General features: G+C 38.8%; 1 protein-coding gene across 1 annotated transcript in view; it reads right to left on the bottom strand.

Annotated features, from left to right (window-relative positions):
• Positions 1-2,688: 2,688 nt before the first annotated feature.
• The window catches only part of LOC145414371 (muscle calcium channel subunit alpha-1-like), a 1,622,725-nt gene continuing 1,608,571 nt past the window's right edge, over positions 2,689-16,842 (bottom strand). The window contains exon 46 of the mRNA XM_080283905.1: positions 2,689-7,247. Coding sequence (XP_080140031.1) covers positions 6,990-7,247 — 258 coding nt within the window. The 3' untranslated portion in view covers positions 2,689-6,989. The remainder of the gene's footprint in view (positions 7,248-16,842) is intronic.

Here is a 16,842-nt window from a genome sequence, read left to right as displayed (position 1 = left end):
CAGAGAATGAACCTTAGAGTAATTATCCAAGTTCCCCCAATAAAAGAACTTTCTGTGAACACATAAGGCTAGGGTGTGCGGGCAGGTCAAAAGCCTGAGTGTGAGTGTCGCCGTGACCAGGTGACTGTGTCAAGTGTCGCTATCCGCACCCTATCTTATTTATAGTAATATTTCCCCTACAGACTCCCAATCTTGTTTATCCCCTTTGTGATCAGTTCAGTGTATATCCTACCTAAAAGTGACACATAGACAATACCATATATAATTCAAGATATCCCTGTATGAACATTGTAGTGTGTACTGAGTGTAACTATATTTTGTGGTGCTGAATGTTAACTCTGTGTCTCTGTTCCCCTGTACCTCAAATATCACTCTGTGTTGTATTGTAACGGTTAGAATTAAGGTAATAGATGTGTTAAGGTGTACTGCCTGGTTTTTATGTCCTGTTCCTTTGTTGGTGCTTTACTTCCGGTCTAGAAAGAGGACCCCGCTTCAGTCGCTATTGTTTTTAGGACGAGAAGTCGCCTTAAAAACACCAGCATAACAACGCTCTCCAGGTTTCCTGGCCATCTTTGTATTGTACCATCGACCAACTCAGAGTGGCTTTTTGATATCCTGGCAACTTCTGTTATGATAAAAACCAGGTTTAGTTGGGGACTCCTTTACCATCTTGCTACTTTATTCCTCCACCAATATGGCTGTGCATCCGAGGTGATGACATCGGTAACCAACATGAGCTGATGATCGTTTGTAGTGCACAGCATGTATTGGTAATGTATACAGGTAGTCAGAGTGCATAATGAATGGAATTGGAAGTAATGATGCCCTCTGTGAATACTGAGTGGGAAAGATGTATACTGTTGTTTGGACTTGCTTTTACATTAAGTGCATGTATTTCAACATATGATACTGTAATGAATATAACGTATGTTTGGAATGTATAAAATACATCTACTGGTATTCAGTGTATTATGTGGCAGTGTAATTGCTTAATGGGATCATATAGTAGCACAGTATATGCAAGGTACGGACATGCATGATATATTCTGAATAGATTATTTCTTACTTGTTAAACCCTGTCCTTCTTTATTATCCTTAATTTTAGATATCAGTGCCCACATTCATTATGTGGGCTCCCCCCACCTCATTCAGCTCTAGTCACTGGGGACTAAGGTCCTAAGGTTTCATTCTGATGAGAGGGAACAGGTCTGAGCAATGTATGGCCTTGTGGGGTCTGGGCAGGGGTATTAATGTATAATTTCAAGTGAAGGAGCTACACATCATCTTCCTTCTACAGGCATGCATACAATAATTCCTCACTAATCACTATACAGACTTACCAATAGGATCCAGGGGTTCACCGATGATCTACACAGATCCCAGTGCCTGCCTTCATATGCCTCCATGCTCTGTACCTCTGGGTGTGATAAACTCTGAAAGGACTTGCAGTGATGAAATGCGTTTGTCTGCTAATGCTGGTAATTCTGAATCCATACTCTGTAATATTTCACAATACAAAGGTGGTGAGTAACATTTTAGTGCTGGCACATGTTTCTTAAAACAACTGTTAAAATGACTGAGTTAAATTCCACTGTTATATCAGTGATAACTATATCATATACAGTATTAAAAATGGCATATTACAAGCTTCAAATAAAGTATCAGTAATAAATCTGATGTTTTGGGTAGAGATAAGAAGTGAATGTGTAAGTCCATATGCAGTTAAAGATATGAAATATTTTTTTCTTCCAAAACCCTTTCTAAAAATGAAGAATGGTGAAAATAATTGTTATGCCTTATAGTGAAAAATGTGTTGTTGTAGTATTACTCTGAAATTGCGAGTCACAAATATTTTCCTGCTTTCTGCTTCGTGGGAACAGACAGTGTTGTAAGTACTCTTGCCATCCATAATCAGTTCTTTTGTGTGGTTAGAGAACTCGGTGAAGATCGTTGAGGATGAGGGGAGTGATAGGTCAACTGGTTGGTACAGGTATTAGCCTCCCTCCAGGTGGCAGTGCTTTTATCTTAATCTTCCTTCCCTGGAGAAGTTAGACTCAGCATCCTCCTTTAGTTCTGCTGGCAATATTGAGCATGTGGGGAGTGAAATGTCAAACTGGTGGGTACAAGTATCAGTCTCCCTCCAGGTGACAGTCCCCTATCTTTACACTTGGCATTCTCCCTTAGTTCCTCATCTGCTGGCAACCTTTCTTCACCAAAGAACTGGCAGGCAATAATACCTGAAAGAGATGTGTTTGAATCCTCTGCAGGGGAATCCTTCTAGAAAAATAAGTCCTTACAGTGCTTTCCACAAATATTCCATAAGAAACTGAAAACTTGTCAAGGGAGACATGGAGGTTCTGCAGAAAAAAGGTGATTCACAGATTAATTCACAGGGTTTCTAGATCCAATCTTGGGCTCATAAATCCACTTCCAGTCTATCAATGAAATTTAGCTTTTCACAGGGAACTTAGTGCAGTATGTTGGGATGCAAATGACAGACTCTCTTGGTGGTCACAGTTGGTTGATATCCCTCCTGTAATTGTAAGTGCAGTACTGACGTTCTCTCAGCATCTGCAAAGATTCATAACTGCTTATCCATAAAAGACACCACTGGTTACAAGTAAGCCATGGTCAAAAACTGGATTTCACAATCACCATCATTACCTGTCAACAGTAAAACCACATATTTTACAAGGTTAGGCTTTTATTCCAAATGAGAACTGCTACAACACTGTATAAATTATGAAGGGAAATGGCAAATGTAAATTTGTGATTGTTCCTTCCACACACTTCTGAATCAACATACATATAACTGGCAAAGAATAAGAGACAGAATAATAAATGTTGAATGAGTAGCAGAATCAAGGAGACAAACAGGTGTATGAGCAGCCTCAGGAGTGCCACTTTCATTTGCATTGGTTTTTATCTCATCTGCTTCTTCAATTTCAGTCAGATGAACAAAAACCAATGCTTTTATTTGAGCTTTAATTAAGAGTTATGTATGTCAGATATTCCATATAAATTAAATTAAGAGACAAAATGTTCTAACTGAGACGTAAATGAAAAAGGGATCTACTAAGTCAGGTAGTTTTATTAACAAACTCTTCAAAGGGTGTAGGAAAAAGAAATTCCTTATAAAATTATGCAAACTGTCATCATCATTTCTGACAGTTCATCAGTTTCTCATAAATGTGTTTAATTACAATTAGATGAAGTAGTAAAATTATGTAGAAAATAAAGTCATCACTATCTTGTGATGACCAATATTTACCTGGAAATAGATACAAATACTTCACATTAACAATGTTTGTGCAGTAAGACATATTGTCACTTTCTTATGCTGAAATTTACATGTGCTACTCTTTCTTACGAAAAGGAAATGTCATATCTCCACATCTAATACTGACTTCATATAAAAACCTACTGTAAAAAATCGGCCACTCTGAAGCGCAGAACTTGAGTCCAGCAATGGTCCAGGAGACTGCTTACATGTACAGTAACTATTGAGACCACACAAGAATGTTACCTGATTCATTATTATACAGAACCCACTTAATCCCACTTAAATGATAAATTCAACACAAATATTTTACCAATCACAGAAAGAGGAATACAGTACAACCACAGCAAGTGAAAACTGAAGAACAAGAATACATGGAGACTGAATTTTCATGCTGATGCCTGATGAACAAACACTAGTAATGAAACCTGCTAAGATAATATACTAAACAGTAACTGACCATTTTCAGTATTCAGTGGATCTCAGCAGTAATGATAATTATCTGCAGACAGACCAATTGACTTAAACTTTCATGAAGGGCTGTGAATAAACAATATCCAAGCATTAAGATGCAGCACATGTAAGACTGGCAGTAACTTCTCAATGGGCACATGTGAAACATGATGGAGTATACCTACAATACATAAGTATTGTAGCATCAGTTGTGAAACACACGTGAAGCATCTCAAGAAACCCTAAGTGACACATTTCAAGTAACTTAACTACTGTAATAAAACATATGCAATACATCCATATAAACTTTCAAGGAGATATCTCCAGTATGGAGGTCAAAATAATGAGAGTATTTCTATTTATACAATGTACTGTACAGCTCTCCCTGCACTTTTTGCATGATGGAAGCAAAATAAACTTTTTACAACAAAGTAACATAAGAGTTCTTCAGGCAAAAGTGAATTATACAGTCTGTAGTTCCTTTTACACTGAAATTACTGCACTGAATCCAAACATACAATTTAATGTCACATATGATTATGTGTATAATATGATATGATAGATTTAAAAACTAAGCAGACTGTATAAACTTAAACACTTCAGGAACAAAGGAAAATGCTGAAATTTCCTAGCTTCCAGCGGAAACTGGTAAAGTGGAAAATCTGCCTGCCTCCCTATGTACTGGCTGGCATAAATCAACAAAATGGTAAACAATAAAGTTGTCAGTGAACTGTAAAACAAATGTATCCCTGACAGGTAACAGAAAAATGAGTCAAACAGACTGAAACAAAAGGCTGGGGCATGGGAGATATTATATGTCATGGATAATAAGCACCAAAGAGCTGGAAGATGTTACTGACAAATCAAGAGCTGTCATTGCTATAAGATTTAAAGTTATTATATCAGTAAAGCATCACTGATCTCTTAGTGGAACTTTAATAGGTATATGAAAATACTGTCACCTTGATATCACTTAACATTTCAATAACAGATTTCACTAATAACATGCCTCTGTTAATAAGCTGAGGAAATAAGACTGGCTGTAGTTCTTGGGACAAAAATGGTGAGGCTAATTTTTTGTCTTGCCTCCAGCACCAGGTCACCTGTACAAAAGGTTTACAAATAGTTGACATACTCATAATATCCTCCCAGCAGATACCAATTTCATCCTAAATTTTTGGTCTCTTCATTTCTCTGTTAGGAATCAAATACCTGATCCAACAGTTCTCAATAAAGACCCAACCAAATATCACATACATCATGTTCTATAATTTGGCAATATACCTTGAAATGCATTCATTGCATACAATAACAATATCACAAAGGTACACCCTTAATTAGAGGCATTATATTCAACATATCCTTCAATTTTCAAAGCCTCTAACAATGAGATAAAAAATATGGCTGTCAACATTCAACGAACTCTAGATTTTTAAGAAAGCTAACAGTCCTACAGTCACCTAAAGGAATATTTTACATCATAACAAATACAAATAAAACAAGAGTGTCTTGTTTCTCCAAAATGAGTACAAAGTAGATAAAGGGGCTCAAACCAAGCAATTATATCACTAGATACAACAACAATGAGCCCATAAGAAAAACACTACCCCTCAGAAAACATAAATGAGAAGTCCACTGAGAATGAACGAGAATATATTAGGTACTTGGTTGCCACATTTACCCTGAATAGTTCTGCTTCTAATTGCCCAAGAATGGGAATAAATTTAGACCACATGAAAATGCCGACCTCTTAAAACAACCATGGTCTTCCTTACTATGAAAGCAAATTAATACTTATGAAAAAAATTTATGAAGTGGGATTACCTTCGGTATCTATCTTTTTACCATTCCATCTCATCTACTTTTACTAATCCACAATTATATTTATCGTGAATTACAAAATTCTAATTGAAGATGCAGACTAAACTTGAGTACTGGGCAGAGTAGTGTGTTTGGATTTCTGATAAAAAGTGTCACGCGTGTTTCTAGGATCACAGGATTATACTGCTACTCTCTACAACAATAACAAAGACCCACATATAAAAATAATGTGAGCCAAGAACCAGCTTCACAAGCTAGCAAAAATAAAATTAATGTGAACTAATAATGATCTTTGAAGTAATGTATATCTTAAGAAATGTGAGACATGTGTTATGGATGACATGAGATGATTTTCATACTTTAATTGAAACTTGAGAGGAAACAACAACAGATTATCACAATTGAGAGAGGCACTTTGGGTTAATTAAGTTAACCCCTACTCAAATGTGTAGAGGTTATACAGCATTGGTTTCACTTGCTGGTTCTCATAGCCTGAGGATAATGAGGGATATGATCTGTTTATATCACCCAGCTGTTGGTGTGAGGTGCATCACAGCAGCAGGAGACCCAGGCACCACACAATGGTTCTCACCATCCCTCACACCTCCCACATAACACTTGCTATTTCATATCCCTAAGTATTATTCAGAAAAGAAACCTTCCAAGTGCTAGGATGAGGTTGGTACTTTGTGAAAGGACACCACAATACCTTCGGAAGTCTTTCAATAAGTTTCCACTTAGGATAAAAGTAAATAAATCTTACTGAAAGCTTCAAGGCAACTTGACTAAGCTCATCAATTCACAAATCCCAATCTCTAAATAGAAGAGTTCACACTATAAGGATCATATGCCTCCTGTGGGCAAGTTGCACCATAAAAGATGAACAAATATTAAGTTGTACGTATCTCACTATGGTCCTATATAATGCCCATCTTCCAAACAGCATCTCTTTAGGACACAATGCATCTTTTTATATCGTAATCACAAGCATCAACTTGTATCACAGGACTTGTCGAGGAGTGACTCGAACTGATTTCCACCATAAAGACAACACATCACCCACCTCACAAATACATTAGCTTCCTATATTACTCAAGGAGAACTACTATGGAGGCTCCTCACAATTTCTTATTCAGTCAGATTGTTCCTTTATAACTAATGTATGAATGTGTGTGATCCAGTGCAGGTGCCTCACAGAAAATGGTCTGGAGAGCAGAGGCAACTCATTTGAGGTGAGAACTAGGCGGTGATGGGACCATAGGACTCTTGAGGTTCTCTGTCTGAGCACTTACATTGTAGCCTTTACAAGATCACTTTAAAGGAGGCTTCTTCATGAAACCTTCAAATGTTGTTATAAAAAAATTTGGAAGAGAATGATTGAACACACAGATGAACCATCACATAACAGATTAGAATGCTAATGCACACATTACTTCTATAAGGGTGATTGATGATCATAATAAGATGAATCTGGATTCTGGTGTCTAGAGGGTCTCCGAGATGTTCTCTGTAACGGAGGGCGGTCAGGGGAGACCTCCTCAGCGCTCAGTTCTTGTTGTGAGGCTGAGAGGATATTGTGTGCAGCTCGATCCATTTCCTCAGAGGTCATCTCCAAGGCTTCCGCAATCTCTCTTGACGTTGTGCGTACAAAGTCAGGATCACAATATTTCCCCAAACCTTGGTCTGCTAACACCTAGAATGGAAAGTATTGTTTTTATTGTTGTTGTTAAAAGCAGAGTGGAAAAAGGATTTGATTGTACCCGTACAAAAATAAAGGTCAGTGAAGTGAGTGCAAGAATTATCATGGCACAAGTTTATTAAGTGTGGTAGGGCAGGTATATGGGAGAATTATTAAAGAGAAAGTAAGAGAGATATCAGAAGTCCTAGTGAGTGATGAACAGGGCGGCTTTAGGATTGGCAGAGGATGTGTGGATCAAATATTTGCAGTTAGGCAGATAGCAGAGAAGGTTTACGAGAAGGACCATAAAGTGTTTATGGCATTCATGGATCTGGAAAAAGCATATGACAAAGTGGACAGAGAAGGATTGTGGAAAGTGTTGTGCACGTACGGTGTAGATGGTACGCTGCTAGGTGCCGTGAAGAGTTTTCATGATGGCAACGAAGCTTGTGTAAGGGTTAATGGGTATCTAAGTGAATGGTCCGACAAGGTTGTGTGATGTCCCATAGTTGTTCAATATATATATACTGTATATATATATATATATATATATATATATATATATATGGATGGGGTGATGAGAGAAGTAAAAACACGAGTAATGGAGACGGAGATGGCACTGGTAAAGAATGGTGATGGATGGATTATCTTAAATTTGTTTTATGCTGGTAATGCAGTACTGCTTGCAAATACCGGACAATAACTTGGTAGACTAGTGCTGAGTTTTACTGATGCCTGTGAGTGTTGTGCCATGAGAGTAAATGTAGAAAAAACTTAAAGTGATGGTTAATGAGAGAGAACGTGGCTCCCAGTGCGATGTTACAGTGAATGGAAAGAGACTAGAATTGGTGACAGAGTTCAAATACCTGGGTGCAGTGAAAGAAATGAGAGGAAAATGTGCAAAAGAAGTGGAAAGTAGGGTGACACAAGGAAGAAGTGAAGCTGGTGCTATGAAGGCCTTGATAGAAATCAGAGGCTTAAGTGTTGCAGCTGCACTAGGCTTGCATGAAGGAGTGTTAGTGCCAACTTTAACATATGGATGTGAGACTATGGTCTGGCATGAAAATGAAAAGTCAAAAGTGATAGCAGTAGAGGTGGGACTCCTGTGAAATGTATGTGGAATTCAGAGACTGGATAGGATATGAAATAATGTGATTCATGAAAGATGTGGAGTGAAGAAGTCTGTGGACACCAGAATCAGAGAGAGTGTACTTTGATGGTATGGTCATGTGGAGAGAATGGATAACAATACAGCCGTGAAAAAGGTATTTCTGAGCGAATTTGAAGGGGGGAGGAGGCGAGGTAGGTCAAGGAGAAGGTGGAGAGATATGGTGGATGAGTGTGCGAGGAAGAGAGGTTTGGAAGTCGTTAAGGCTAGGGAACTGACAAGAGATTGAGCTGGCTGGATGAATAATGTGAGAAGAGCGTGATCATGGATTTGGCACCTTTTTTTAAAGTGACAGCGTCCAGACTGACTCTATTGGATAAGTTTATGTGAAGCTACAGAATGTGGTGAATGTTTTTAACATATCCAATAGAACCAGGATTCCGGGGGCTTGAATGGTGAGTGAGTCGAAACATGGCCTATTGGACTGGGCAAATTTGGGCTGTCTGGACACTGCTGCTCCTCACCCTGCCCTTGGGTGGGAAAGGAGGTCCAGATGATGATAATAATGATGATGATGATGTTAAAACCCCTGGCTCATCTCATCATCAACCCAGTGGGATGCCGGAAACCAACCACTTCAACCAGTCGCTCCCAGAGATCTTTTGCTGAGGATGTATTGCAGGACTGTCTGTGGTGACAATGTGGAGCATGAGGTGAGTAAGTGTGTTATGGTGTGGGGGGCTGCAATGCAGTGTGCATAGTGGACTGTTTTTGAGTGATACTGTATTTTGCATTGGTACTGTAGCAGGGAAATGTGATGACCACATCAATGTCTGGCTAGAGGCACTTATGTCTCTAGCCAGACATTGATGGGTGTATGACTTGCGGAGGTTCGTAAAGGGTGCTACTGAATATGCATGATGGTTTTGCATGTCTTTTGGTGGCCTCAGTATGTGTGTGTGAAATGTGTTGTAGGGTGGAAAAGGGTGGATGTTACTAAGAGCCTGTGTAGTGTTGGGCAGTGGATCGTATCTTGTTTCTTTGTGCAGGGGGGTGATGTACCATGAAGTTACAAGGCTGAGATGGGTCTTGAGTTGAAGCAATAAACTTTGTGCCTCTGACTGGAAGTATTTTTGTTTCTTGATGTAAATTACCTTTATATACCGGTATTTGGTTTTGGTGCATCCTGTTACTGTTCTTCAATCAATGAAAATAGGAAGTGTATTATGCACTCAGAGATTAAGTGAAGGGTACAAGGGGTGTCTGGTTCCCTCTCCCCTTATCCCAACTTTTTTCCTCTATGAGGACACAAATCAGGGGATAAAGAAACTCAGGCACAATCACATGTAAGCAACTAGTAAAATTTCTAATACACATTTAATATTCATAGCTGCATCTTTATTACTCAAGACTAACCAAGGAGCCCCAACTAATAAGGCAAATCAGGGAAAAACAAGAACACTTGCCAACCAATTTGAGCAGCATATGGGAGGCAGATTTTGACTGATGGAGCAAACATTGGGGGAATGCCAAACAAGCTTGGTTGATGGAAGGTTTAGGTCTTGCCGGGAATGATCTCAGCACCTGCATCACATGTTGGCCACTGCCCAATCTACCTCTTAAAGCTTTGGAGGCAATTTCTTAAGTAATTATCAACCACAATGGAGTTGCTGTACTTCTCTCCTTTACTTGCAGCAGAATCAATACAATCCCCTCACTAACCACTCTGCCAGTCAGTGGTAGTATAGCTGCACTTCTTCTATCTATCTATCTATAGCCGGACGCCCTAATCCCGCAAAGGGTGGCCGCAGACAAAACGCCTCCAAGTCGCTGTCACCCACCATTTGACTACCCTCCCCCCAACTCACCCCCCCTCTCCCTCATATACCTCTCAACTCCATCCCTCCACCTCATCCCCGGTCTACCTCTCCCTCTCCCTCCCTCCACCTCACCTACATACACCCTCTTAGTCAGTCTTTCATTCTCCATTCTCTTCACATGTCCAAACCACCTCAGTGTATTTCTCCTAATCTTCTCAACCACATCCACATCCACCCCACAGCATTCCTTCACTTCTTCATTCATCAACCTGTCCCTCCACATGCTCCTCTCGAGTAACTCATTTCCACTGCTCTCACTCTTGACTTGTTCCCCTCTTGCAAGGTCCATGCCTCGCTTCCATACGTCAGGGTAGGGATCACAATACTATCATGCAGTGACTTCTTAACTTCCATACTCACCTCCCTCTTTTTCATCACTGCTTTCAGTGTACCAACAACCTTCCTTCCCTGCTGTACCCTTTCGCACACTTCATCCCCCAAAGTTCCATCCTTACTCATCACACTACCCAAGTACTTGAAAGCACTCACATTCTCCATATCCTCACCATCTAACCTCACTGCACACTCTGTGATTTCATTCATCTCAAACACCATAACTTTACTTTTGTTTACATTAACTTTTAGATTCCTCCTCCTACACACTGTCCCAAACTCATTCGCCAAACCTTGCAACTCCCATTCATCTTCACTCAACAGTACTGTATCATCAGTAAACAGCAACACCGGAAGCTTCCAAATCTCACCCTCATTCATTAGAGCCACCCCTACATCCACTGCCCTACCCTGCACCTCCTTTACAACCCCATCCATGTATATATTAAACAGCCATGGACACATCACACAACCCTGCTTCAGTCCCACATTGAGATCAAAGAACTCACTCAGCTCACCATCCACTCGCATCGTAGCCCTAGCTCCCTCGTACATACTCTTCACAGCACTCAATAATTTCCCCTCCACTCCATATATTCTTAATACCTTCCACATACCTTGCCTATCTATTCTGTCATAAGCTTTCTCCAAGTCCATGAAGGCAGCATACACTTTCTTTCCCTTCTCTAGATACTTCTCCACCAAACATCTTAGACCAAATGAGGCGTCTCGTGGACAATGGGCGAATGCGCCACCCCCATCAAAAATGAGTTATGCATGTTTTCCGATAGATGGAAGCACTGAAAATCTCGTGGTGAAGAGCGTTTTCCGATTCCGACCCATGTGGGTTCAGAATTCTAGGTTCAATCTCCCTTGTTTTGCACACGTGAAGGGAAGGAGGAGGGCGGGGAGGGTCTGTGATTTCAGACCGGTAGGGGCGAATGTCGGCACGCGCTCAGCCAAAGGGCGAGCGGCTCCCTCTGTCAGAGTTAAAGGGCCGCCTCTCAGCCTATCAGACGCGCGCTAGCACCCCCGCTAGTCATCCCGCCAAGCACGTGAGTGAAGCCTGGCTTTGTTTACACTCTGATGACGTCCTCAACTACTAACCATTAGCCCCCCCCCCCCTCTTCATTTTGGTGTGCGGTTGGAGTTGAAAATAGTTGGTGAGTATTATAACTTCATTGTGTCAGTCATTAACAATATAATGGTTATCATACACAGAATAAAACAACCTGTTGCCGATAAGGAGATGAAAATAATAATTATAGGAAAAATAATAATTATAGGAATTTTTGGCTGAAAATTTCAAAGTATCTTAGTTTCATTTACATCTAATACAGGAATGAATTTCAAGTTGATTGAACAATAATGACTATATGCTGAAAAACCACCATCGCGTGTTTTACTGTGTGTGTGTGTGTGTGTGTGTGTGTGTGTGTGTGTGTGTGTGTGTGTGTTCTTACCTAATTCTTACCTAATTGTATATATCTTTACAGGAATGAGTCAAGCTCGTACTGTCCCATGTCTTAAACCATATTTATCGTACATATCCTTAAATTTGTGAATTGTTTTGGCACACACTATTTCATTCGGTAGTGCATTCCATTGATCAATTGCTCTGTTTGGGAAACTGAATTTCCTTACGTCTTTATCACCTCTCTTCTTATGCAGTTTTTTTCAGTGTCCTCTTGCTGATGCTTCTCCATATGTTAAGTAATCATTTATATCTATTTTCTCCTTTCCTGATATGCACTTATATAGCATTATCATGTCACCTCTTTTCCTTCTCTCCTGTAGTATTGGTAGATTCAGTTTATTTAGTCTTTCTTCGTAGCTTAGGTCCCTTAAGCTTGGTATCCATCTTGTAGCGGCCCTTTGAACTTTTTCAATCTTGTCTACTATATATGCTTTTTGAGATGAGGACTCCAGACTATTGATGCATATTCCAGGGTTGGTCTAATGAATGATGTTATTATCCTTCTTAGCATGTCTTCATTTATGTATGGGAATACTATTCTCATATTTGCAAGCAGTGTATACACGTTCCGTACTTTCTCGCTGATGTGGTCAGCCGGAGATAGTCTGTTATTGATAATCACACCTAGGCTTTCTCTCTTTCTGATGTGTATAGGGTTTTATTTCCTAACTTATAATCCCAATCAGGTCTTTTTCCACTTTTACCAAACTTGATTACATGACACTTGTCCACATTGAATTCCATTTGCCATGTACTACTCCATTCATGAAGTTTATTTAATTCTTCTTGTAGCTCCCTACAAGAGTCTGTGCTAGTAATTCTCCTTTGTATTTTTGCATCATCTGCAAACATATTCAGATAGCACTCATTTCCAGTGTTACTGTTTATATCATTTATGTACACAAAACATGATTGGTGCCAGCACCGAACTTTGTGGTACTCCACTAGTCACTTCTTTCCATGATGAGTAGTTTCCTCTTAGTACTGTCCTCATTTCTCTTTTTATGAGAAAGTCTTGCATCCAACAAAACAGTTTGCCTCGAATTCCTCCTTGATGGTACAGTTTCCATAAAAGTCTTTGGTGTGGTACTGTGTCAAAAGCTTTCTTGAAATCTAAATAGATACTGTCCACCCATCCATCCCTTTCCTGTATTGTGTTTGTTACTCTGTCATAGTAGCTCCACAGATTAGTAACACATGATTTTCCTTTTCTGAAACCAAACTGTCTTTCTGTTATCATACTGTGTTCTTCTAGATGATTTACCCAAGCTTTTCTTATAAGTTTTTCTAATACCTTGCTTACAACACTGGTCAGTGATACTGTTCGGTAGTTGAGAGGATTTTGTCTATTTCCTTTCTTGAATAAGGGGACTATATTTGCTTTTTTCCAAATATCAGGTAGTTTCCCTTGACTCAAGGATTTCTTGAAAATTAAAAATAATGGTTTACTTAACTCCTTTGCACATTCTCGTAACACCCAACATGAAATTTCATCAGGACCACTTGCTTTTCCTCTGTCTAATCTACTTAACTCCTCCTGTATTACTTTTTCTGCTATTTGTATATCTGGTAGTATGTATGGACATGCGTGTTCCACATAGTCCCTCTCAAAATTTTTTTCTTCTGTAAAAACTAATTGGAAATTCTTATTTAGTGCTTCACAAATATCTTTCTCTTGTGTATAAGTGATTCCCTCGTCCGTAATGGATTGTATTATATCTTTTACTTTGGTTTTGCTTCTGATATAGCTGTAAAACAGCTTTGGTTGATCACTACTTTTATTTATTATATCCTTCTCAAACTGTTTTTGGGCTTCCCTCCTTATTCTTGTATAGTCGTTTCTTGCCTGTTTGTAATTATTATACGCCCTTTCACTATTGTGTCTTCTGTATCTATTCCACAACAAATCTCTTCTTTCTTTTGATTTTTTACATTCTGTATTGAACCATTTCTGTATTTTCTTATCTGCTTCTTTGTGCTGTGGGATGTACTTCTGCACTCCTATTTCACAAAATTCACAAAATTTTTTATATACAGCATTTAAATCTTGTCCTCTAAGCTCATTTTCCCAATCAACTTCTAAGAAATACTTCTTTAGGTCTTGATAATTTCCCTTTTTATAGTTTAGGCTCTTTTTGTAACTGTCATTGCTGTTTACTATGTCATATGCTATCCTGAAGTTATAATTTAGTACTGCATGATCACTTTTGCCGAGTGGAGGGTGATATATTAAACTGTCAATGTCATTTTCTTGCCTAGTAAATATTAGATCTAGCACTGAAGGTACATCAAGTCCTCTTTTTCTAGTGGTTTCCCTCACATGTTGCGTTAAGAAAAACTCTTGTACAAGATCCAGGAGCTTTTGGTCCCAACAGCTTTCTTGGCTATTTATATCTAGAGTATTCCAATTTATATTTGTATTGAAGTCCCCAGTTAGTATAATTCTTTCCGATTTCTCTTCCATTTTATGTAGCAATGATCTTATACTCTGAATTGTACTCTCTCCCAGGTCCTCATATTCATCTCTTTCCCATGTGTTTGATCTGGGTGGCATGTACAAATTGGCTACAATTACTTTACCTTCAGATGTGTCGATCTCTACTGCAATCAGTTCTACTTGTGATGGTATATCTAGGTTTGTTTCCTTGACTTTTAGATTTTTCTTAGTTAATATTATAATTCCTCCTCCTTTTTTTAAATTTCTGTCTCTTCTCCATATATTGTATTCCTCTAAGTTTAGTATGTCATTGGATATCCTTGGTGTTAATTTTGTCTCAGTTAAGCATATTATTTGTGGTTCATTTTCTCTGACATAATCATTCTTCTCTGGTAATTTATATACCATTCCATCCACATTTGAGTACATCAACTTTATCATCATGTTTATATACTTGTCATGACATGGTTCTACTACCTTCCTCCTTTTTCTTCCATCCTGTTTGTGTACCACTTTCGTACCTGCAATCCCATTACTTTGTAAAAAAATTTCTTCTTCTCCTCTTCTGATCTTCCCTCATTTTTTGTTTTTGCTTCCTCCCTTTTCTCTTTCAGTAATTCCAGTTCCTCTTGTGTTAGGCATCTTTTTATCCATACATTTTTGAACTCCTCTTTTTCCATAAGATTCTTTGCATTTTTTAGTATCTCTTCCACAGTGTTTACACTCTGGAAAGTCACCTTTAGAGGTCTTGTCTTGCTTTTCTCGTATTTCCCTAACCTTTTGTGTTCCTCTATGTCTTTACTACAGATTTCCTCTGATACTTCTTTCAGTAAGCTCATTACATTTGCCATCTCCTTTTTGTCGCTAGTGATCTTGTTTTTAATTTCTTCCTCTTCTATACCAGTGATTACTATTGATTTATTTATTTCTACTGAATCTCTGACTAACTTTGAATTGTTTTGGATTATTCTTTTCACTTCCTTTTTAATGCTTTTTTCCTCCACCCTTGTTTCTAAGTCTTTCTTTACTTTCACCATTTCAGCATATGTGGTTTCTACATCATTTTTGTAGCTTTGCACAGCTTCATTCACCTGTGTTATCTTCTCCTCAATATCACTGCTCTGGTCCATAAGACTGCTTGCTTGTCTAATTGTCTCTGTGTCATTTTTGAACTCTTCCATAACACTCTCGTGATTGACTACTGTACTTCCCATTTCACTCACTTTCTTCCTAAGCGTACTCAATTCCACTGTTAGTTCACTGATGGCTGTGTCTTTCTTATTGGCCTCCCCTCCTAGTTTTTCTATTTCTTCCTTTTGCAAGTGCATTTGCTTCTTTATTTCATCAATTTCATTTTTAAAAGCCATTTCTTGTTTGTGTACACGTTCAACCAGTCTATTGCGAGTCTCCACTTCAACCAGTTCTTGGTAGAAATCATCATTTTGCTTTTTACTTTTATCCCTTTTCTTTTCCAAATTTGTTTTACTGAAGTATGTATCCATTTTGTAATACTATATGAAGAGAGTATGTACTTACAGAGTATGTACACTTTCCCCGTGTTGCTGTAGTATAAACAAACCCAGCTGACTCAACGCATAGTGGTTCTTTGTTCTGTTTGAACCAGTCTTATTTAAACTTATTATTTCTTTTCCTTTTAATAATGAAAAATCATTTAGTCTAACCTGGTACAGAGCTGCACTCATTCAAAGATACTAATTTAGGTATTGCCACTGGCCGTGTTGGTTTGGTATGGAGCGCCGGTGACGGACGTCTACCTCCGATGATTCCCTCAACGTGTGTGTGTGTATGTGTGTGTGTGTGTGTTTTTCATTTTTTCCTGCAGTATAAATTTGCCTCTTCCAGAGGATTCTAATGATATATAATAACATGCTATTCTATAATATTCTATGTCTGCCACCTATTCCTGGACTTTTAACGCTCATAAAAAAAAAAAAAAAAAAAATGGCGCATTCACCCCTTGTCCATGAGACGCCTCAAATATCTGATCTACACACCCTTTTCCCTTCCTAAATCCCCCTTGTTCTTCTCCAACTAGCTCCTTTGTCATATGCCTAACCCTATCAACGAGTATTCTACCACATATTTTACCAGTCACACTAAGAAGGCAAATACCACTATGGTTACCACATACTTCTTTCTCCCCCTTTCCTTTGTATAAAGGAACAATTATACCTGATTTCCAGTCCTCTGGAACCCTTCCCTCTTCCCAAGCCAATCTACACAACTTCCATATCCACTCCACAACAATCTCACCCCCATACCTAAGCATTTCACCAAACACTCCATCAATTCCTGGGGCCTTTCCCAACTTAATCTTCTTCATCGCTTCCACTACTTCCGCCCTACTGATCTCT

This window comes from Coenobita brevimanus, chromosome 99, assembly GCF_032717465.1.
Source record: "Coenobita brevimanus isolate Jiangsu-jjx chromosome 99, ASM3271746v2, whole genome shotgun sequence".
Taxonomy (NCBI): Eukaryota; Metazoa; Arthropoda; class Malacostraca; order Decapoda; family Coenobitidae; genus Coenobita; species Coenobita brevimanus.
The sequence above is the reverse complement of the archived record's forward strand: the minus strand, read 5'-3'. Positions and strand labels throughout refer to the sequence as shown.